The 23766-nt window shown below is 42.5% G+C and overlaps 1 protein-coding gene across 1 annotated transcript; it reads right to left on the bottom strand.

The window, feature by feature from the left end:
- Positions 1-616: 616 nt before the first annotated feature.
- dis3l (DIS3 like exosome 3'-5' exoribonuclease) lies at positions 617-22561 on the bottom strand. Its single transcript, XM_084000811.1, has 18 exons — positions 22315-22561; positions 21547-21700; positions 20267-20395; positions 16533-16668; positions 12933-13100; positions 12523-12601; positions 12196-12372; positions 10658-10827; positions 10248-10409; positions 9201-9451; positions 6215-6307; positions 5828-6116; positions 5511-5746; positions 5276-5430; positions 4152-4330; positions 3921-4066; positions 2135-2306; positions 617-1203 (listed from the first exon to the last, which is right to left on the bottom strand). Exons 1-18 carry the CDS (start codon positions 22442-22444, stop codon positions 892-894), a joined length of 3138 nt encoding a protein of 1045 aa, XP_083856937.1. The 5' UTR covers positions 22445-22561; the 3' UTR covers positions 617-891.
- Between the last annotated feature and the right edge of the window lie 1205 nt (positions 22562-23766).

Raw genomic sequence — 23766 nt, 5'->3', positions numbered from 1 at the left:
GTTTATGGCAGTTTGAAACAAAACGTCATATTGCTGCCAGCTAATTAGAAGAAGAAAAATATAATTTAAACAGTGCTGGTGGTGATGTTGGATTATCAGTGTACAGCTGTGTCTGTGTCACTGGCTGCCATGTTTGACAGTTTCCTCTGTGAACTGGTGTCTAGACAAAAATTCATCCTTATCATAAAACACAGTGGGTTAAGTCTGTCTCAAAGTTATTTTCGAGGAACTGTATCCTGGTCGCTTCATCTTAAAAACCTGCTCGCCTGGAGGTATGGAGTTGACCAGAAATCACAGTTTAAACTTGAGTTGAAGGCTTTGGTGAAACAGAACTTTTTTTGAGAGGTTTAACTGTGATCTTTTTAATTTTTACTGGTTCGGTGCAACATAATTTAAACTTTGATTTAATTTGGTTTACAAATTAAACCCTGTTGGTGCAATCCAGGCCTGAGACTGACACATGACTCAGTAGTATTAAAGCAAACAATAAATGAAGAACAAACAAATGAATGAAGCTTTTTCTTTGTTCATGTTATTGATGTTTTAACCCTGAAATCGAAGCTGCTTTCAACCTCAAATCTCCAGCATCAGTCATGACACAAATCAGTTCCTCATTCTGTGGCTTTGTCAGACTCCTCAAATGTCACCAGCTTTATTAAACAGTGCTGAGATCAGTTTAATGTCCCATCATCATCAACTCCTCATAACACAAACTATTCAATAATTACTTCAACTTCCACTACAGTTCATGTCTATTCATTATAACCAACGTCTCTGGTTTCCATCTTTTTTATGGATAGAAAGTGATCAGATAATAAATAACTACAAATCTCCATTAAAAAGGTTTCTTCTGTGGCGTCCATGATGTTCAGAAACCCGTTGGCAGCTGATCTAGGCCGTCGAGGCACAGACCTGAGGAATCATGTTCAGGTCCATCAGAGCCTCCTCTCGGACCTGCTCCAGCAGCGAGTACAGATTTGGAGTCTTGCTCTGGCTGAACTCTCTCTCCTCTTTGGAGAGTTTGGGTCGCCGCGCCGCCTTCTCCTGCGCCTCCTCGGCCTGACGCACCACCTCCTGCACCAGCTGGCAGCGGCCCTGGGACAGTGGCTTCTGGGGCTCGGCGCTGTGGTACGGCCTGTTGTTGACGATGTCCAGGTTCAAGCGGTCTGCGTGGCAGTTGAAGGACTGGACGGAGACACGGACCTGCGGAGGGAAGAGGAGACAGATGTGAGCACCAGCCTCTTCAAACTGGACCCTGATCAATTAATCCATCAATTAAACTTTAATAATATGGGAAAATTCCCATATCAGTTTTATGGACTAATACACAACAACAGCAATAACAAGTGAATAGTTCAAATGGTAAAATAAGTTATTAATAATAAATAAATAAATAGGTAACACTTTACTTGATGCCTATCTCTATAAGACATAACCATACTTATAATGAGTTATAATGCAGTTATAGCACTGTATAACTATAGTTATAAACACTCATAAATGATCATAAGTATAACAATAATCATTACACACTATAAAGCATTTTATCATGACTTATAAGGTCAGGTATTATAATATGTTATAATTGTTAGTAACTGGCTGACAATGCCCACATTTATAATGCATTATAAATATAGTTATAATGTGTTATAATTGTCTTATAGACATGTATAACTATCATTATAAACACTCATAAATCACATAAGACTCTATAACAATAAGCATAACACATTATAGAGCATTATAACTCTATTATAATAGTAAGACCTTATAAGCCATGTCTTATGCTTATTGCTATAAACTGCTATAACTGCATTATAACTCATTATAAGTATTGTTATAATGCGTTATAGAGATAGGCGTCAAGTAAAGTGTTACCAAATTAATAAATAAATAAAAAGCTTAATAATAACATAATTCAATAATAAATAATTACATGAAATAAACGATAATGATAAAAAAATATTAGTGTCAATAAAATAGATAAAAAGACAGCAATATAATAAACAAAAGTGACCATAAACTTTATCTCATAAATCATAAAATCAGAGGACAAAGACACAGCTTCACCTAACATCAGTCAACGGTAAACAGACAGATCTGTGACTAAATAATGATCCGTGCTGTGACTCACAGTGATGTGGTCAAACAGTCTGAAGGTGGTGGTGCCGCAGCCGGAGGAGGTGGTGATGCAGTCGGCGTGGCGCCGCACCGAGCCACTCTGCCACTCGCAGCTGCCGTCCTGCACAGCAGCGAGCACCTGACCCTCCCTGTTCTTCAGGTACACTGGCGCCTTCACCCCGTACCTGAGGAGAGAGGGCGGGTGTCGTCAGGATGGTTCAAACCTGGATTTGTGTTAACATCATTTTGAATTTACATTATCAGCACAAGTGGAGCTGAGTTCAGAGGTCAAGACTTTTTAAAGACGACATATTTCCTAATGATCAAAGTTACACATGTGTGCTGTTTTATAACGTAATTCAATATACTGTAAATGAGTATAAAACAGATACATACCGACACCGTAATAGAGAATAAACTGAAAAATAAGGCATGTTTCCATTATACAGAAGGCCTGTGTGGTGTGGCCACATGTTCATACATTTTATTGTCTCAGTTTTCCACCTTAAAACGACATTATTAATTAGAGATGTGCCTGAGATTTTTGTCACGCAGTAGGTGGCAGTATGTCATAATCCAGTTACCATGGTGATGCCCAGGGCCTTGATGCTGGTCAGTTATGTTGTTAACAAGACACCAGAGATCTCAGGAAAATGATCCTGTTATCATGGGAAAACAAAGGAAATAAAATGTATCAAAGTATTTGCTGCTATTGGCTTCCATACCATTAACTCGCCTTCTATGCAATTTGAAATTTAAAACCTTAAAACAAATAATGGAAACACGCAGAAGTTGGCAACAAAAAAAATCAAGTCGCAAAAAAAAGAAAGAAAAAAACACAACCTACAACTGAACCAAGTGAAATGAATGTGTGTGAGAATGGTTGAATGTGAGTACCGGTAGTGGTGTAAAGCATTTCAAGTGGTCATTGAGACTAGAAAAAGTCTATATTACTGCCGTCCTTTTACCATTGACCCAAACTTTAAGTGGGCCTAACTGTCAGCATCACAGCCTGGATCCTGTTGGACCTGATGTGAGTCTGGCCTTGCCTTTAATTAGAATGATTTTATGAGAGGAGAAAAAACAGCTTTATTCACAGACCATTCACTTCTGTTTTACTCTAAACTGCAGGGCTCCAGTCTGACCCTAAATGGGGGGCATTTTGCTATTTTTCTTATTACAGTGGTGAAACGTGGAAGGGCCGACCCAAAGAATCTGGAATCTGTCATTACAGGTGTCAGGCCAGTGTGTGTGAGGATCATGAATGAAAAGGTGAATAATGTGAGAAATGTGAAAGTCAATTTACGGTGTGCACCCCTAAATCTTCTGCTTACGCTCCTAAAATTTTAAGTTAGGGGTCACTGTGCTCTTAGTATAAAACGTTAGTCTGGAGCCCTGAACTGTGATGGAGATGGAAATGCAAAGTGACAAAAATGCAACTAAAACAAACATCTAATGGCTGAGAGCAGCAAATCAGAGCTTCTGGGTAAAATGTTACATTTTCACTGAAGGTCTCCTACTAACAAGGGTCTACCAAAGCCTTAAGTGACTCTGATTACCTCTGTTCATTTAAACACATCAGTGAATTACCAAGTGTTTGGTTACACTGGGTAACGTGCTTATACTTCATCATCATCATGACGGCTAGGTCCTTAACAAATTAACCTCTTCTACAGGAAGTAGTTGTTTGAAGAAATTCAAATGTAACTATATACAGTATGCAAGGTGTTTTGGTCTGTAAATAGGATTTGATGAGGAGGAAAATAAAGAATATTGTATCTAGTTATTCAGTTTCTTACTCTGGGACAAACGCCAACACGCCATCATCTCGGATGGAGTAGATGATGGCATCGGCCACACAGCGCTGGTCCGTCTGTGGGTCTCTCTCCTTGAAGTAGAGACACTGAAACAGCTCCGTGGACAACTTCTGCGCTCGCTTGGCCGCCTGCGGGGGTCACACAAAGGTCACAGGTTATTTCACAGAGGAAGATGTGAATAACGATGCCACAGAGCCACAGAGCGACACTGACCCTGTTCCTGCTGTTGATGTGCTGGGCCATTTCCTCCAGCTCTTTGTTAGCAGCTACTGCTTTACCAGTGGCTGCCTCCATTTCCATGGCAATGGCTGCAGTGAGGAGGCGGTGGACCACCACATCGGCGTAGCGACGGATGGGCGAGGTGAAGTGTGTGTATCGATCTAGAGCCAAACCTGAGAGACAGATAAGAGGTCAGCACCAGAGGTGGGAATCCCCAGAAGCCCCAGGGTGTAATGTCAGCATGATATGATGTTATTGTGATTTTAAATGTTTTATGGTGTGGCGAGTACTGCAGTAACATAGTGATGAACAGTGATTTATTACCTTTTACCACTAACGGTATCCTGAAAGGCCCAACTTTTATTTTTGCATAATGTGACTGTCGAACACACGACTAACATTCGTGTAAAGTACTCAATAGTACTAAAAATTTAATTCCTATTGATAGATTGATACTTGGCATCTCTGTACCAATAAAATATTGTGACATAAAATATCATGATATGCTTTAAAGTTTACTGATTTTTCCCTCCACTCTTAATCATCACCAGGATAAATTCTTGTTTGATCTAGTCTGACCAAAACCAGAACCAATACCAGATCCTTCATCCAGATCTAGATCTGGATCCAGTTAATTCCCCAGAATTGCAAGTGTTTGGTTTCTGTTTTAAAAAAAAAATGTAATCTCTACTTTTATTATTCTCCTCTATTTTATAATTTTATTTTTAATCTTTATTGCTCTATCATCATATCTTTGCTTTCCAGTCTTCAGTTCCTGTTATTACCTGGTCACTTATTCTTCTCTGGGTCTGTATGTATGTGAGGATGTGTTTGTTCTCTTATCAATTTCATTCTGTAAAGGACTGCATTATATTAAGGGCTGCACAATATGCAAAAAGCATATCCTGATTATGTGGGCAGATACTATGTCTTGAAAAAACGATCTGTTGTCCAGGGCGTCTCTGTAGTAACACACCACACACATTTTACCTTCATCAAATAAATTGCAGCTAATGCGATTTGGATTTTGGGATATTGCACTTGGGCACACTGTGATGTTAATTACACTACAAATGAAAAAAAAGTACTGTTCAAATAAAGTTTTACTGGCTGAGTACCATAATGGTAGTACTGGTCCTGAGACTCGGCACCGGTGGAGAAGTAAAGAGCCTCTGACATGGCCTGGGTGGTCATCATCCTCAGGAGCCTGTTCACCAGCGGGTCCTGTGGGTCCATGGCCTGGTCCAGAGAGTCGGCCAAAGCTTTGTTGGACCTGGAGGAACAGAATCTCCCGTTCAAATGTGTGACTCTTTGACACTCACTTTAATACTCTGTCTCTCCTGACTCGGTCACCTGGTGTCGATGGTGAAGCCCTTGGCTCTGGCGCTTTCCACCATCTGGCTGAAGAACTCCTGCCGAGCCGGCGGGTGACGCCGCAGCAACGCCTGATGAGGAAACACCTCCTGGATCTTGCGCGCCACCCAGTGGTTGGTGTAGATCATGCACTCGGCCACGGTCTCGTGGACCTCCAGGGGCTGACGGGGAACCAGAGCGGTGATGTTCCTCTCCTCGTCCAGCTGGGCCCTCACCTGAGGGGAGAGAGGCGGGTTTTATTTAAATGCTAAAGATCTGAAAACACAGGAAACAGGTGGATGGAGCGACAAACGTACCTCCACCCCCTCCAGCTCCAGCGCTCCTCCTCTGTCCCTCTGTGCTCGGAGGTGTCTGGCCACGTGTGTGAGCGTCTCCAGAGCCTGAGTGAGCTCGGCCAGCTTCGCATCCCTCTCCTCGGATTTGAGTGGGGCCAGCTCTGGGACCTCCGCCGACTCTCCGTTCAGGAGCGCCTGGGCCAGCTCGTAGTGGAGCTGGTAGGAGGAGCGGATGATGGTGCGGCCGTACCACACCTTGTTGACTTCGAGCGTGTGCGCGTCAAGCTCCCACAGCACGCTCATCGCATACCTGGATTTGAGCGGGAACACACAGGCAGTAGTTACAGAAAAGCTAGAAGCCGACCAACACACGATACATGCACAGCGGAGACGTACGAGTCCACTCACCTGTCGACTCCCCCCAGCAGAGAGCAGAGGTCTGAGCTGAGAACAGCAGGTAACATGTCGTACCTGCGGTCTGCCAGGTAGTAGGTCGTAGCCCTGAGGAAGAAACAAGAAGAAGAAAGTGAAGGAAAAACAGCGGCATCATCTGTTTCTTTCCTCCACAGAGGAGACAGAATCATGAAATATTCACAATGATAGCCTGTGGTATTTCCCCATCCTCTGTATCATCAGTTATGTCTACACTGTAGTTATAGGTAAGTCTGGGACCATTTACACTTCAGCACTGAAATAAATTAATGTTCATCTGATTCAGGGTCATTTTTTAACGTCCCTACTGTCCATATGTAAACCTATACCTTTATAGGATCCAAACAGAGCATGCTGCTGAATTCTGGATCAATTGTACCCTCATTCATTCAAGTCATTAACGCAAATATCTAACAGGCCAATAACACAGCAGCAACTCAGTGCATTTAGTCAAGTAGACATGGGGAAGCTCTGGTTGTTGGTCTGAGTGTTTTACAAACTGCTGATCTACTGAGATTTTTTGCCACAACCATTTCTAGAGTTTAACAGAGAGTGGTCCGAAAAGAGAAAATATCCAGTTTCTCAGGGAGAAAATGACTTGTTGATGCCAGAGGTCAGAGGTTGGAGGTCAGAGGAGAATGTCCAGACTGGTTGGAGCTGATAGAAGGTCAACAGTAACTCAAATAGCCACTAGTTACAGCCGAGGTCTGCAGAAGAACATCTGTGAACCACAACACGTGGAACCTTGAAGCAGATGTTCTCCAGCAGCAGAAGACCACACGGGTGTCACTGCTGTCAGCTAACAACAGGACACTGAGGCTACACTTCACACAGTCAGCGACACTGGACAATAGAAAAAGGAAAAAAGCTGCCCAGTCCGATGAGTCCTAATTTCTGCTGAATTTGCGGTAAACAACATCAAAGCATGGATCCATCCTGCCTCGTATCAGTTCAGGCTGCTGCTGTGAGGGATACTTTACTGGCTCACTCTGAGCCCCTTGTTGAATCTTGCCTCAAAGAATTCAGTTGCAGCCTGCAGTTCTGAAGGTAAAAAGGGATCCAAGCAAAGTGTACTTAGTGAAGTGGCTGGTGAGTGTAAGATCAGCCCTTGGACAAGGACAAACATTCACACTATGAAAAACCAAACAGCACTCTGGCCTGTTCTCATTGAGCTGAATGTTCAGGCTCTGATTTTCTAAGAAAACGGCTCTTGCACTGCAGACACAACACACTTTTATGTCTCAAGTTTCTCTCTCAGGCCAGCACGGGGGTGCTAATGCATGCTTTTATCTCTTATCTCTTGTCGTTTAGATTATTGTAATGCCCTGCTCCCAAAAAGAACATCTCTAATCTTCAGTTACTACAGAAGACGAGGACTAGAGGGCGGCACATTACACCAGTTTTAAAATCGCTTCATTGGCTCCCCGTACGCTTAAGGATCGATTTCAAGGTTCTTTTACTAGTTTTTTAGATGTCTTAACGGCCTTGGGCCCTTTTATTTATCTGATCTACTATTACCATATCAACCCTCGCGGACCCTGAGGTCCAGATCCAAAACACACGGGTAGGGAGGCGCCATTCAGTTATTATGGCCCCTGATTGTGGAACAGCTGCAGAGACTGTTGATGTTTTTAAAAAGAGGCTCAAGACTCACCTTTTCAGTCTTTTAATTGATTTCTGTTATTTCTTTATTCCTTTTAATCAGGTTTCTTATCATATTAAATCTTTGTTTTATATGATTTTAGCTACATGTTTTAATGAAGTTTTTACGCCTGTACTTTGTTTATTTTATACCTTTTATCTTATCTTACTGTTTTAGTCTTTTAGCTTTTGCTGTTTTAGTAGTTTTAGTCCATTAGTTTTTATCTCCAGTGTTTCCTAATGGGGGCCAACCACACTGGGAGTTGCTTTTGGTCCTGTGGATGGCTCCGGCCCTGTTGGCTAGAGGGCTCCACACCTTGGTGTGGGGTCTACTGTCTGCCTGGCTCGGGGTTGTCTCCGTGGCAGCGTTCCCGTGTTGTGGGCCGAGAGCCCTCTCAGGGTGGTCGGCCCCCCGAGGTGGCTTTCTTCTCGCCTCAGGTATTGGTGCCCGGCCATGTCTCTCTAACGACAGCTAGCGCGTGTGGTTGTAAACTTGTCAGTGTGAGTGTGAGTGTGTGTGTGTGTGTGTGTGTGTGTGTGTGTGTGTGTGTGTGTGTGTGTGTGTGTGTGTGTGTGTGTGTGTGTGTGTGTGTGTGTGTGTGTGTGTGTGTGTGTGTGCATGTGTGCCTGTATGTCTCTATGTCTCTGTGTGTATTTGTGTGGGTGGGAGGGTTGGGTTACTTCTTTTTTTTCTTTTTTTGTGTTGCTTTTATGCATGAAAATTGCCATACAAATACAATTTGATTTGATTTGAAGTTTATTTGTACCTTGAGGTGATTTTACAGACCAAGCTCCTCATGATTCAAAATATTCCAGTTACCTAATTGCTTGATTTCTCTTTCTGATAACTGGTACTGTTACAATTGACTATGTTCTGGGATATTATATACTCTGTTTTTATACTTGAACGACTTGATGTATGTTTTGAGATATCATGTATTATTCTGTTTTAGTCTTGAACGCACATAACCTGATGAAGCCAGATAGTGTGACTCTAGCCTGATAAACAAGAACAAGATGTAACTGCTGAGTCCTCTTAATCTGTCAGTTAGGTTTGTTGCATTAGATACACGCCTGATCAACAACACACACACACAGGTCTATGTTTGGTTCATGTTTATTTTCTAACCAAAACCTGTGGCTCATGTGAATCTGAGGTGTAAAACTGACCTCTGTAAATTCCACAGCCTCATTACATTCGGATGAATAATCATCCTCTATTCTTATGTCTCCTCTTATCAACGTAATCCCCCCTTTCATTCATGATAGACATAAAAGCCTCTGCCCGTTGGAAGATGCTCCTGATTTTTTTCCACCTCACCTGCTTCGTGCTTCCAGGTCAGTGAGCGATCCCTCGGTGACAAAGTGGGTGACGTCGGCGATATGGACCCCGAGCTCCAGCAGGTCACCGCCGGCGAGGCCGCGCACCGACACGGTGTCGTCCACGTCCTCGCAGCCCTTTGGGTCGATGCTGAACACCAGGTGAGTCTCCCTGAGGTCCCGCCGCGCTGTCGCTTGGGCCGGATCCACCTTCCACGGTCTCTCAGGGGAGTTGACCGGCATCTCTCTGAGCTGAGGACGGACAGACACCAGGTAAAAAAAAAAAAAACATGAAAAAAGAAAAAACACAAGGTGACATTAGGCATTCGAGATCTCACAGATGCAGCTGTGCCACAGTGGAGGGACATGTATGAATTATTTATTGGGCCAGCGCTTTGTTCTGAGAAGAGGCAGTTGGATACTGAGTGAGTGAGTTTCATCAGTGACTCTTTTCTACAGAACGAAATGAACAACATGAATCTGACTGGAAAGAAAACATGATTTTAACTACGTGAAGCCCTTGGATCATCTGATGAACAAGAGGAGGGAGGTAAACAAATTCAAGATGGAAAAAACAAGGCTGCTTCATCACACACACACACACACACACACACACACACACACACACACACACACACACACACACACACACACACACACACACACACACACACACACACACACACACACACACACACACACACACACACACACACACACACACACACACACACACACAGACGCTGTGTTCAGGGGCCTCTGGGTGGCAGTGCCTCCTCGTGTTTGCTCACATCCCTTGTGTTTGTTCTTTGTGACTGAATCAGTCAGTGTGCCGTTTTTATTTGTGTCTGCTGTTTTATTGAAACGTTATTTCATTTTAATGTTCAATGGTCAAAATGACCATTAAGGGAAATCTCAATCTGAAATCTGTCAACTATTCCAGATTTATTCCTTGCCAATCTTCCAATAGTAGGTGGTCTTGGGTTTGGCCAGTGTCTAGTAACAGATTTCTTACTTGCAACCACAAAGGAGAAGCTCTTCCTCTCACCTGTGCTTCTGAGAACGGAGGCACGTGGATGCAGTTCTCTACGAGGATGGTCTGGACCTCCGTCTCAAGCTCTCCAGCCCGACCCAGAACCCGCACGCTGTGGCCGTTGGGATAGAGCGACGTGCTTTCCCACGAGTCAATGCGTACCACCACTCTGTGATCCTGGAGAAGAAGACACAAGAAGAATCACAAGACCTCGCCAACATGTGTTTATGTTGGTTAAAGATCAAGCTGAGGTGATCAGATTTTTTTTTATAGTTATGACAATGCCACTTTGTTATTAATGGCCCAGACGACAGTAGATCCATTATGAAAAATCAATATATCCAATTACATCCTTACATGTTTTTAAGAAAGCAAAATTTGTGGCTGAATGAATGAATGAGCAGCCAGTGGAAGGCGAATTGCACCTGTAGAGTATCAGCCTGCTGAGTACTGATGCGGATCTTAGGGATGCGATGGTCCCAGGGCACAGCCAGGATGCGCTGGGAGTTCCTGCTCTGGGATTGAGTCCCATCCCTGGGGGGGAAAGTCACCACGTAGTCCCTCCAGTTCCTCTGTTGGATCCCGACGACGCGGCCTGCAAGTTAAAATAAGCAGAGATCAGCACAGTAACACCGCTTCTCCCAGAACAGCAGATGGTAACAGTCGATGCAACGCAGTGAGTCTGAGCAGGGTCAGTGAGTGATGATCGGCTCACTCAAAATCATCCTGGCGAGTGATTATTTCACATTAAATAACAACACACTGTAGGGACTGAGAGACAGTCATTCACCAGGGAGAAGGGACGCAGCAAACGTTCTTCTGATTAATGGACGACCCTCTGGAAGCGAATAATCTCATCTCTACCACTGGAGGTGGATCTTTGAGTTGGACAAACTGTTGGTTGAACTCTTAATTCTCCAAATATGAAAATGCGTATTAAAGGTTGTTAATACAACACCCTGAGTAACCTGCTAACTGGGACCCTGATTTATTTATATCAAGCACAAAAACATGTCAGTGACTTCATGTAGATTTCAGCAACAGTTTGGATGGCTGGATGTAAACAACTCAGGATGTTTCAAGGCGTTCATGTTGCTTTTTGGTGAAAAACACTGAATTAACATAACTTTGTTTTCAAGAAAACCTGATGCGGTGCCTTTAGCGTATTAAGAAAAAAAAAGTTTTCATTTTTCAAGGCTTCATCCAAACATGTTTTTAAACGTACTGTTAAAAACTAGATGAAGAGAGGAGGAAACAAAACATTACAGCATTAAAACAATGTGGGTGAAACATCTTGATTCATCTGAACAGACTGAGACACAAAGGAATTCAGAAGTGAGAAAAAATGGAAAATCTACACAATCTAGCAAAAAAAAATGCAATATATGATGGTGGATATTGTGAGTGATGCTGCCATTAAACAAGAGTATTGCATTGGGCATGAAATGTGATTATATTCAGTATGACTGAATATTGGTCAAAGCCAGGGAGTTCACTGAGGCTACACACTCTTTATTTTGATATTCACTGCATAAGAGAGAGCACAGCAGGACAGACTTTTGACTTTAGAAGTTGTGAAGAGGGCTACCTGTTAGTTTATTTGGTTTATTATTATGTCAATATATCATGAGGTTCAGATATTGCAAATATCTACTGTTAGCTTAGTATTAGTCTTGAGATGGGGTTTTTTACCCCCTGAAACACTTCACTTCATGTGTTTGATCACATCAGCAGGTGTGTGGTCTCATTGTCCGGCTGAATCGTCCTGTGCGTGAGTTCAGAGGATTATAATGTTCAAAATCAGTTGAAACTGTCCTCATGTCTGTGGTCTCCCATATGTTTTCAATCAGGTAAGATTTACCTAACGTGTGGCAGCCTAAGCAGCAAACAGACAAACAACCCAGGACAGAAAACAACATCCTCAGTGTTAACAGCGTCTCCAGCTCCTCAACAGACGTCCCACCTGTGGGCAGCAGTTTGCTCTGTCCGTCCTCTCCACTCTTGTCCTCCCCTTGACCCTCCGTCAGTGCCGTGACCTTTCCTCTCCACTCGCTCTTTGGCAAGACCTCCACTACAACCACGTCGCCGTGCACAGCCCTGTTACGATTCTTTTCCCCGTGCACCAACACACAGCTTATATCTGAAGAGAGCGGATGAAAAAGAAGAAACAAATCCAGTCACCAGTGATGAGACAATGATATTAGTAGTGAATAAATGTGGCCTTTAGCCTTTGGTAAATATACATCCCATCAGTGTAACAGGTTGTGATTGTGTCGTTGCAGTTTTGCACCTGTGCTCTTGTTAGAAAAATTCTCCATCATGAGAAAAGCCTCGGTCTGGGCCCGGTGCTTGCTGACATTCAGAGTGCCCTGAGAGACAGACAACAAAACAAAACATAATCACCAAGTTGTTAAATTATATTCATTCTCTTCTTGGTGCGTTGATGCAGCATGAGTGTAGCGCTCCTCAGTAAGCCCCACAGCTTCAGAGATGATACCTTAAACACTTTCTCATTTCTTTTGCGACCTCTTTGATCCTAGAAGGAATTCTTACCATTGACTGCTGGTAATACACGTAGCCTACTGCTCATTGAATTAACTGATTCTACACATTTCCAGTTGACACGGTGAAGATAAAGATGGGGCAAACGTGCTTGGGAACGGTACGATTGCCTAGTGTGAGTGCGCCCTTAGAGTGTACCTGAAAGTAGCGTCCAGACTTGATTCCAACCTCCAGGACCTCAGCAGGGAGATGTTCGCTGTACTCTCTCTCTTTGCCTTCACCTTCCTTCTCTTGCAGCGCCTGAGAAATGGAGACGTACAGCTCATGTGCCACCTGCAGCTCCGAACAGAAGTTCTGCAAATAATCCTGAATAAAGACAAAGACACATGAGCAGGGGTGAAGAAATTCACAGATTAACATATAAAACATCATAGGACATGTCTGTTCTGATGATACAAGTCAGCAGTGTAAAACTCAAGGATGTGGGAGCCTCCTTTCATATTTAATAGAGGGGGGACAATATCTGACAGTAATAATCCCCCCCCCCGTGCTGTACAAGGGGAAAACCATGCAGGTTAACGTTAACAGTAAACTAGTCCCAGTAACATCCCTGCAGAGGCCTTCAACGTCCACCATGAGTGGCAGGTTTTCTTTTGACTATTTTTAATACAGAAGCCATGAAGGCAATTGTGGTTGTTGTTTTTTCTTCCCATCTGCTCACCTGCTTTGACAGATGAAAAAAAACCTTAGAAAAATGAACAGGAAAAAAATTACCTGTTTTCACAGATGGAAATAAATGATCCTATTTTTGATGACAACAACAAAAACAAAAAAACATTTTTCATTTGCCTTTCACAGCTTGCTACTCCTGAATTTGACAAGCCTTGTGTTTTAATTATATTTAAGTGTTTCTGTCAATTCTGAATGTCAAAAGCATTTAAACACTACAATAACCATCATGCTCAGCTCCTCTATTGTGGCTAATCAGAGACAGAAATCAGAGCTGGCAGATCAGGAACAAAGCTTAGCAGGATATTTGATAACTTTATCTGACAGAGAACCAACTAAAACTGCAGAAAAGAGTGACTCAGCATCAGATATCTAAGATCTGTGATAAGACATTTTTATGAACAGCACCCAAACTGATTAATAAGTTTGTGGTTCTCTCATTTCTATACTGTAGGTTTGGTCCACACAACACTGTAGGACTAATGAGGGCTTGTGAAGCCCAGTGTGTAATTATTCATTAGAGGCTTTTAACCCTTTTTCTTTTTATTTCTATACATATCTGTCACAAGTGTTCAAACTATATTCAAGACGTCATTTCAGAAATTCTGTGAGGAATATCAGCCAATTAATAATTTATCTGTTTTTTTTTTACTTCCTAATGTCAGTATCAGCACTGGCCCCAAAAATCCTGTATTAGTCGGCCCTGACTAAAAATACCTGCACGCCACAGCGCACTAACGCGGTCCAAGTGTAAAAAGATGGACACTTATGACCTTTATCAGTTTCATTTTGGATATGCAGTGGAAGGGTTGGTACAAAAATGTATTTTTAAAATTTGTGAAAATGGTGACTGAGGCAGGACGACACATTTTAGCAATTTTTAATTTCATAATTTAGTTTCAAATTAACCCTCTTATTTCCTTTCATTGCTGTTCTGTTCTCCATTTTTAACCTTTGCTGGTTACATTCAAATCATGTGTCCGCCAGAATGAAACAGGTAAAACTGTGCCCAATTAACCTTGCTCTAACAAAGTGTGATCTGCATCCTGAAATCTAACTCCATATTGATGTTTTGACAGTGGTGCAAAGACCAGTCTCTCATCTCTATGATGTCCTGTTAGCAGGTAAATAACTTTCAAGTGAATCAGCTGTTTACAGAACCTCTCTCTGATTCATCACAGCCTCTATTGTGTTGAAACAACTCTCAACGCTCCACTGACTCATACTTTTACCACTTCATCAAGATTTCACACCAGCCATACAACTTTACTTTTTTTCCTGACATTTTTTTCCCTCCACTGCACCAGTAGCATATTAGTTGTCAAGCAGCTCAGTGGAGGGATATGGAGCGTATACACGGCATGGCAATGCAAGACAATTAGGCCAAATACAATCACTTCAGCAGCCTGAAGAGTCCATGACATTCTGTTGGGTAAATAAGATTTAGGATTTAAAATAAGTGAGATCCTTCTGAGACAAACTTAATAGATTATTGATGAAAATGGTTGAAAAATAATTTGCTTTGAAGATCTAATTCTGGTGGTGATGCTCTCTATAATTTGACCGAGTTACTTAAAGGAATTGTTAAGTTATGAGATGATGTGGATTTGGTGTATTGCAATCAAAACAGCCTAGATTTGGGTATTAGATATAGCTGTTAGTAGTTTCATTACTGTTCTTTTTTTGCATTATGACGAAGAGTTGACTTGAGTGGATCCCAGGAGGAGTCACTGGTACGTCGGTGTGTCTAATGAGGATCCAAACATATCAATTAATAAAAAATAACAACAGTGACCTGTGTCCTGTTGTGCTCACCTCTCTCCAACTTTTCTATTCACCACCATTGATTATTTATAACACCAACTGACACCGACAGTAGAAGTCTCTCAACTAGAGCCCAACCGATGTGGGATTTATTTAGGGTTGATGCTGATGCCGATATTGAGGAGTAAGAAAATATGACAACTGATCAATCGGCTGATATTCCTCATGTTTACAGAAACACAACATTTCGGCAATGACCCCTCAGGTATGATTCAAACACTTGTTACAAATACAGTATGACGTTGGAGGCTCAACATTATATTGTATAACAATAAATTATTTTTATTATTCAAAATGGCCTCAGTGCAGCACTGCAATAATCTATTGGAAAATGTGAAAAAAATAAAATAGAAATAACTAGAAAAAGGTCAAAAGTCTTTCATTAATAATTCCACACTCTTTTTTCACAAGCCCCTGTCAGTCCTACAGTGTTGTGTGGAAATGAGTGAACCACAAACTGAATGAACACACCACTAACAGTATTTTTCTCCAGTGGATCAACCAATGCAAGGACACCATTTTTAAATGAAACCGAGACAGTTTGCAGTTCACCTGGGTAGTTTGAAGGAACAAAAAAAAAATCTTTACATCAGTTCTTATTGACCAACGCAGACGCTGATACTGACATGCTGGGTTCCCATGGACACCTCATCTGAATTCATCATCCCTTGTAAGAAGAGAGGTCACAATTACGTCACATGTTGGGTTTCATCATATCTGAGCTAACAGTGAATACGCTGCAGGTAAATCTGTACACAGCTGTAAATAACTGACTTGTGAAAAAATAAATGATCAAATCAGTTCTGCAGCTTTCGATCATACCGAATGAAATCTCCATCAGAAGATAATGAGTTTGTCAACTTCAAAGTGGCTGCTAAATTCAGCTTGAATTGCTTCTGCTTGATTTCAATCGTGTTTTTTAACTGTTCGAGAAAAATCTTGTTGAGTAGTGTGACGCCGCCTTAGGTCAGCACATGCAGCATCTGAACAGTGACACTTCTCCACTGTGTTGGCTCAGCACACAAAACAGCAGCCGACACTGAGGAGCAGAGTCTCGTCTTTAAGGGTGTTTGAGGGTGAACGAGGCAACAGCACAATCACAAAGCTGCAACTCAACAATATTAGAGGTGAATGTTGGCTCTTAAACCTCACGGACATTTGCCAGGTCAGATCCAAAGAGCTGGAGCCAGATATTTATGGGCTGAGGTGTAGATCAGAAAGGTGGCGTGCAGGCGTGGCATGTACCTGGACGGAGATGACGTACACTCCAGAGTTTAGGCTGCTGTACTCAGCCACGGCCTCCTGGTCCTCTGTGATCATCACTACATCCATCATACCTGCCAGGTGGTTGTAGTACCACACCGCTGCAGAGTACACACACCTAAAGACACACACACATACACACACATTTCAGCACAATGTACATGTACAGTAAACAGCTGGCTTGTTAAAGATTTAAACTTGAATGTGTTGTATTTAGTTTCTCTGGAACATAAATTAACACTTAGACATAAATAATTCACAGCTCTGGGAACTGTGTCTTTTTTATGCAATAGATTCATTTGATGACAGCAGATCTTGTACAGCACTGGTGGACCTCAGTATTATGACTGGATCTTTGTAATAACAACTACAGCTTCCCTCTGTATCACTGCTAGTTTTACTCAGACAGTATCTATGAACCAGGGCTGCTGATCATGATCTACTGGCAAATCTTTTAAGACTTTCCTAGTAGATCTAGAAAACAATACAAGAACTAGTCCATACCCAGGTTTATGTGCACAGCATGAGTACAGTACATGCAGACTTTTTACTACATGACACACAGGCAGACACTGAGGCAATAATATAAAAATAATTCAATACTCTTTGAATAAATAAACAAACAAACACAACCTGGCAGTTTTTACCCAACCATAACAGAGGAGGGAGAAAACACACTTCTCTAACTGCTCTAGGAGTTTTGTTTGTTTGCAGAGTTACAGTTTTCTTTCTAAAAAAAAAAACACTAAACAAATCATGATTTGCAATTTTACAAGCTTGGGTGAAGAAGCAGAACAGTTTAGAATGGGATTTAATATAATTTGTTCACTGTAAACATGAAGAGTTTTCTTGTCTAATATGAACAAATTACTCTCCTCAAACAGGCCACTTGTTTTTATTTTCAGTTTGAATGAAATTTAATATTTAGCGAGAATTAAAAGTGTGATGAGTGTCTTACAACAAGAAGCTGTGTCTTTCAGATTCTAGTTACAGTTCATTCTTGGTGTCATTCATCTAAAAGCTGGACTGAAGTACTTCATGTAATTTAATTACAGTTAGAACCCGAGGCCTCGGGTTGGAAATATAGACGAAGTGTAGACAACAGGTAGATAATAATAATAATAATAATAATAATAATAATAATAATAATAATAATAATAATAATAATAATAATAATAATAATAATAATAATAATTCATTTAATTTATATAGCGCTTTTCAATAACCCAAAGACGCTTACAAAGACACAAAAAAACAGGGTAGAGACATACAGGGGGAGACGAGGGAGAGACAGTACACAGTGAGACATTAATGAGCGAGGTGATGGAGAGACCGGTTATGGGTAGGGGAGGTCATAGGCTTGGGAGAAGAGGTATGTTTTTAACCGGGACTTGAATGTGGGGAGTGAGGGTGAGTCGCGGACAGATGGGGGGAGAGAGTTCCAGAGTCGGAATGCAGTACGGGAGAAGGCTCTGTCGCCGAAGGATTTGAGTTTAGATGTGGGTGTTGTCAGGGAGAGAGTGGAGGAGGATCGGAGGGCACGGGTGGGGCGGTGGGGAATGAGGAGGTCAGACAGGTAGGGGGGGGGGCAAGGTGGTGGAGGGCTTTGAAGGTGAGGAGGAGTATCTTGAAGTTGATGCGCTGTTTGATGGGGAGCCAGTGGAGAGAGTGGAGGACGGGAGTGATGTGTTCACGGGACCGAGTGTGGGTGAGGAGGCGGGCAGCAGAGTTCTGGACCATTTGAAGTCTATGGAGGGAATGGGAAGTGATGCCGGTGAGGAGGGAGTTACAGTAGTCGAGGCGGGAGGAGATGAAGGCGTGGATGAGGGATTCGGCAGCAGGGGGAGAGAGGCAGTGTCGGATTTTGGCGATGCGGCGGAGGTGGAAGTAGGAGGTCTTGACGACGGAGCTGACATGGTGATCGAAGGAGAGGGTGGGGTCCAGGATAACGCCAAGGTTGCGTGCCAGGATCTAATTCACTGGTATGTGCAGCAGATACCACAGCAGTGCTGAAATTATTATTATTTGGGTGTTGGTCAGTGCTCTGCCTTTTTGTATTTTTATCTTATGTGTTGGGATCTTGAGGAGAAGTGAGCTCTACTGACACCTAGACACTTACTTTATAGTATCTTGTGGCTCACTTAAAGCAGATATCAGCTTCACGGCCGTTTCGGCTAATGCTGCGTTCAAGGCAGGCTTTTGAAACCGTAAGTTACAGCTTCAAGTCACAACTACGACTTGGTAGCGTTCCAGGTAACCCGTAGCTCGTGTTTTTACCATCCTGTTGTCTGTGAAAGTTCCCTATAACGGCCACTCGTAACTTCCGACCCGTGAACTCGTACCAGATCGAACTGGTATGACTTCACAGGAAGGAAAAACACAAAGTACGAGTTTCTTTGAACGCACCATGAGTTAGCAGCCCCCGCCCTTGTCAGGCATCAATTGGTCCTCGTGCTACGTCACCACATTCACGCGCATCCCTTGGCTGCACACACAGCCCTTCATGCCGTTCTCTCTCCTCATTGGATAACACTTGTATCCCACAAGGAAAATTTTCTCCTCGGGTTACAGCAGAGCAGAGTGACGGAGAGACTCGTGTTTAGGCTGAAATACTTCATGTAAGTGATTGCTGACGGAAAATAGGACTATTTAGGACTTATATTAACAAAAACATTCCACTGATATCTGCTTTAAAGTTTCAATGATTTCAGACATTGTACAAAACTAAGATTTTATAACTGAGTATTTTTACACTTCAATCTAAAATGTGCTGAAGGAACCAGAGGAGCAGGAACCTGCATGTTGTTGTCACTTCTCACACAGTCAGTTAATCCTGTGTTTTAACATTTTGAGAGAAACACTTTATTTTGCAGAGTAAGCAGCTGGAAGCAGTGACTTCCTGGAGTCTCTTGTTGGTGTGCACCAGTCAAGAAAAAAACTTTACAAAACATTTTGTGTATGATTTCTGGGCAGACTCAACAAATAAGATAAACAGAGTTGATTAATAAGCTTTGGAGATGCTGGTGCTGCAGATTTTGTTACCTTTAGTTTGGGCTGAGACAGACAACCCATTTACCCGGTTTACAGTCTTTAAGCTAGTATTTTCAGTGGCAATAATGTATCTATACACCGATGCCAGATATTCATCTTTTATTATATTACTAAAAATGCAGCTGTGATCTATTAGCCTACCTTTTGCAGCTGCAAAGAAGGTTATAGTTGCAATGTATCACAATATGTTGGTACAATACTCAGGATATGATATTTTTAGTCTTTATCGTGATTCACAATATTTACATTTTGAAACCTCCTCTACAGTATTTACATGTGCAGTTTAATGCTTTGATATAGAAAACCTGCAGTTTTTCATCAAGGTTTTTTATTTGAACAAGTTAAAATTTGTAAAAACAAGGAGAAAAAAACAAAAAACAAAATCTGTCCTTTATGAAAACAGAGCTTCAAGTTGGTCTGGGTTGTACTGAGCTCAACCAGCAACTACACACACACACAACATCATCTCACCGATCAGCCCCTCTCCTCTTTGAACTGAGCTTCTATGAAATCCTATGAAATATTTACTGTGTAACAACATGACACGCGCTAAGACTCCTGTTATAAACCCTGAGCTGGTTCCACATGCAGCCTGGTGTTTCAGGGAGGACGTTTGTTAGTGTGTGTGTGTGTGTGTGGGGAGGGGGGGGTTAATGTGCTCTGACCTGGTCTGCCACTTCTCCTGACTCTCCCCCTTCTCTCGTGGACAGTAGGAGTACTCTTGAAATTCGTTGGCAAACAGCACACAGTCATGTCGAGGGTCTTTCAGGAGGTTTCTCAGTCGGTTGTACTGCCTGCATAAAAACAGAGGACAGGGAAAGGAAGTCCACCTTCATCCATCTCTTTGAATAACTTCAAGAAGAAACACAACAGACTGACTCTCTTCGGTTGGATGAGATGATTGACACCACTCTGGTGTCTGTTGGATAGATATTAGGTAGAGCTGCAGGAGAAGCAAAAAATAGCATATTGCAATTATGGGGGTAGATATTGTGATTATAATCTCAGTGTGAATGATCACTTTTCATTTTTACTACATTATCTAAGGTTTATTACCTTTTACCTTAAACATTACAGCTCCTGCAATTTTGATACAGTAACAGAAACAGTGTGATTTCTGTTACATTGTGATTAATTGTGCAGCTCTAACATGAAGCTGAAGCTGCTGCACTCGACGCACTTCGAGGCTGGTGGAGTCAGGAATTGCACCGCCGACCTTTTGATTAACCAGACGAACCCACTCTACCCCCTGAACCGCAGCCACCACATTTATAAATTAGATATCAAATTCGGGCTTTATAAAAAAAGCAAAAGCTGCAGAGAAACTCAAAGGTCATCATCCACACATATTGTGTCAAAACACACACACTCACGCACAGCTCATTTCTGTGTGCCCCCTGTATGTTGGAGTGAACAGAAAACTGCAATTACTGACACAGTATGGCATCAGCATATGCTCCACCAACTAAGTCTACCTAACATTATCAAAAGTGAAGCCTCATCATATTAATGATGCAACATTTTAAAAGGCGGTGTAAGCAGAAATCAAAAGCAGAGGTCATGTGGGACTCCTTACAGTGTTCATCAAGTTTGTCAAAAGCACTCCTGCGTGTTTGTGAGGGAGCAGTGTTTCAAGTCACAGGCCGGATCTCGTTTAGCTTCGTCAGCAGAGCTTTGATATAATGAGGTTGACCCCCTGCCCACTCCCTACGCTCCTGTGCAGGTAGGTTGTCATTAGAGGCTTAATTCAAAATGTCTTGACCACAGGAGCTGTCACTGTGCCTGAAGCTCTGATTTTTCTATTTGCTGCCATTAGAATAATAAACCAGCGTGCTCATTTTTAAATATGACAATTTACAACACTGACAGGACTCTCACACATTAAGCATTAGAGGTTAAACGATACGTGTGTGTGTGCATGTTGAGCCTGCTGGTGTGAGTGTACCTGCGTCCTTTACTGTGCTGCACAGCCTGGCATGCGGTCTGGGTGAAGACGATGCCCTGCAGCTCCCTGAACTCCAAGATCTCCAGGTAGTCGACGACCACGCCGGCATCAGGCACCACATAGTGGGTCAGGTCTCCCGGCAGCACCTTCCCATCTGGTTTTGAAGTAAACAGGCAAAGATGTCTGAGATTTTGCCCCTCGGTCTATTGCTACTACATCAACTTTAATGCAAGGGGCAAACATTGCCCCTTGCATGAATGGTGCAACATTTTTTTTTTTGCCTTTGTGCTGTTTTGTGCAGCAGGTGAATCTTTGTCAAGTGGATGATGATTTTAGAGTAACTTTCAGACAAAGGGAAGCAGGCACCTTTAGCTTGTAATAAAGTGTCACTGCTGTCTATTTCAATAGCTGTTCAACACCAGGTGCAAACTAACAGCTTTGGCACACACTGTACTGTGGATCAGGGCTGGGCCAAATCCAGACATCTGAAGCTGAGATTTTTCTTTAAACTTTGTATCAAAACCGTTGCATAATCCCATAAAACATACTGCAGGCAACAATGCCTATAAAGTAAAGTAGTAAATACAAGCAAAACAACATGAATTTCAGAGCGATTGATTAAGTCGATGGCTACAGATAGCTTATTGTCACGTCAGCTGGTAGCTATATTATGAGCAGCAGTGTGTTCATATGGTGTGTAGGAGTCCATTGTACAGGAAAATAAAGGGTTGTTTTGTGTGTGTGTGTGTGTGTAGCAGCGGGCTGTACCGTTCACACAGTCCGCCTGACACACACTGCTGAAGCAGGGAACTCGCTCCCGCAGATAATGTTCCCGGACCACACGGACCTTCCGGCCCCGGCAGCTCTTCAGATGTAGAATCCTCTCGGTCTTTATCATCTTTAGGACCCAGTGACGAGTCCCGTTGATTCGCCTCTTCGTCTCAATCACTTGTTCTGTCCTAACGCGGGAAAACACACTTGTAAACACTGCGAACTTCAGGGAAGTGTGGCTCTGTCAAACCCGCTGACGTCATGACGCACGAATAGGTCCGTGCGTCAGTCCCATGCTACATTCAAGGGTTGTCAGTAACGCAGAAAGGCGGGATTGTTTCCTAAAGCTGTGTGTGTGTGTGTCATGCATGGATGTATTATATTATCTTGTCTTATAATAGATCCATGGTGTCATGCCATAAATACACACCTATTTTTTTTTTTTTTTTTTACAGTCTATGGTACACACACACCGGCCGTAAAGTATACCCCCGCAGCCCGGCACCGCAACAAACGCTTCACGTCATGATAACTTATGTATTTTGACTATTCAAACTTCCATAGTCCATAGTTGTCTTGATATGTCAAGAGACTGTTGGCAAAGATACTCCGTCTTTGCTTTGTAACTATGGACAGCTCCTACGCCGTTCTCGCGTAACCCCACCACCACCATACCTTCGGACGGCCGCGGGGGGCCCCCGCACGATTACGTTACGGCGCAGACTCGTCTCCATATTTTGTTTCAAAAAAGAAAGAAAAAATCCAGGTAGATTCAAGATGGCGCCAGGTGTTCTTCCCATGGATGTATGATTCTTCCCCTTGACATCACCACGGAAGTACGCAACACCAGCTACTACTACCGAAAGTAAATCGCCACGGCTTCTGTGTGGTGATTAACGTTACCGTCCATTTCCAGTTCGTGTGTAAGGATGGTTTGACCAACAAACCCCAAACAAAAAACTGTCAGCGACTCCACACCTTCTTTTTACAGTCTATGCTCCACACCAGTAGCTAACTCTACTAACGTTAGCTAACTTTTTGGCGGGCACCAAACGGTTTACAAACGATTTTTAGCTTTTACGTTACCAAAGGGACAAAACTATAGTCAAAACATGTCGTCAGTTGTTGGACATCACATCAACAGGAGGCTGAAGATTGAGGCAGTCCTGTCTACTCTGACATGTAAGTAATTTTAGTTTTTTAATTTTGTTAACATTAGCTAAACCTAAATTAGCTTTAAACGGTTGTCTGCCACCTGCACATCAAAACGACCAATCTTCAAACATGGAGGGTGTATTTTTCCACTTTTCTAAACTATTTTCAGTTGGGTTTTTTTTTTTTTTCGTTGGGGTTTGTGTGGAGTGGCGCAAAGAGGACTTTTATTAATTTTTTTTCTGGGCAGCCTAATATAAGCCATTTCCCCACAAACCGTCAGCGGCGGTGATGTGG

This window comes from Trachurus trachurus (genome assembly GCF_905171665.1).
Source record: "Trachurus trachurus genome assembly, chromosome: 3".
Taxonomy (NCBI): Eukaryota; Metazoa; Chordata; class Actinopteri; order Carangiformes; family Carangidae; genus Trachurus; species Trachurus trachurus.
Note: the sequence above shows the minus strand (reverse complement) of the source record. Positions and strands in the feature narration are given on the sequence as shown.

Excerpts from the sequence above, each read along its gene's own strand:
- dis3l (XM_084000811.1), bottom strand. The coding sequence starts at position 22,444 with ATGATAAAGACCGAGAGGATTCTACATCTGAAGAGCTGCCGGGGCCGG. Across the intron at positions 10,828-12,195 it reads GAGCAAACTGCTGCCCACAG|GCCGCGTCGTCGGGATCCAA; the intron begins GTGGGACGTCTG and ends TTTAACTTGCAG. Across the intron at positions 2,307-3,920 it reads GTGTTGGCGTTTGTCCCAGA|GTACGGGGTGAAGGCGCCAG; the intron begins GTAAGAAACTGA and ends CTCTCTCCTCAG.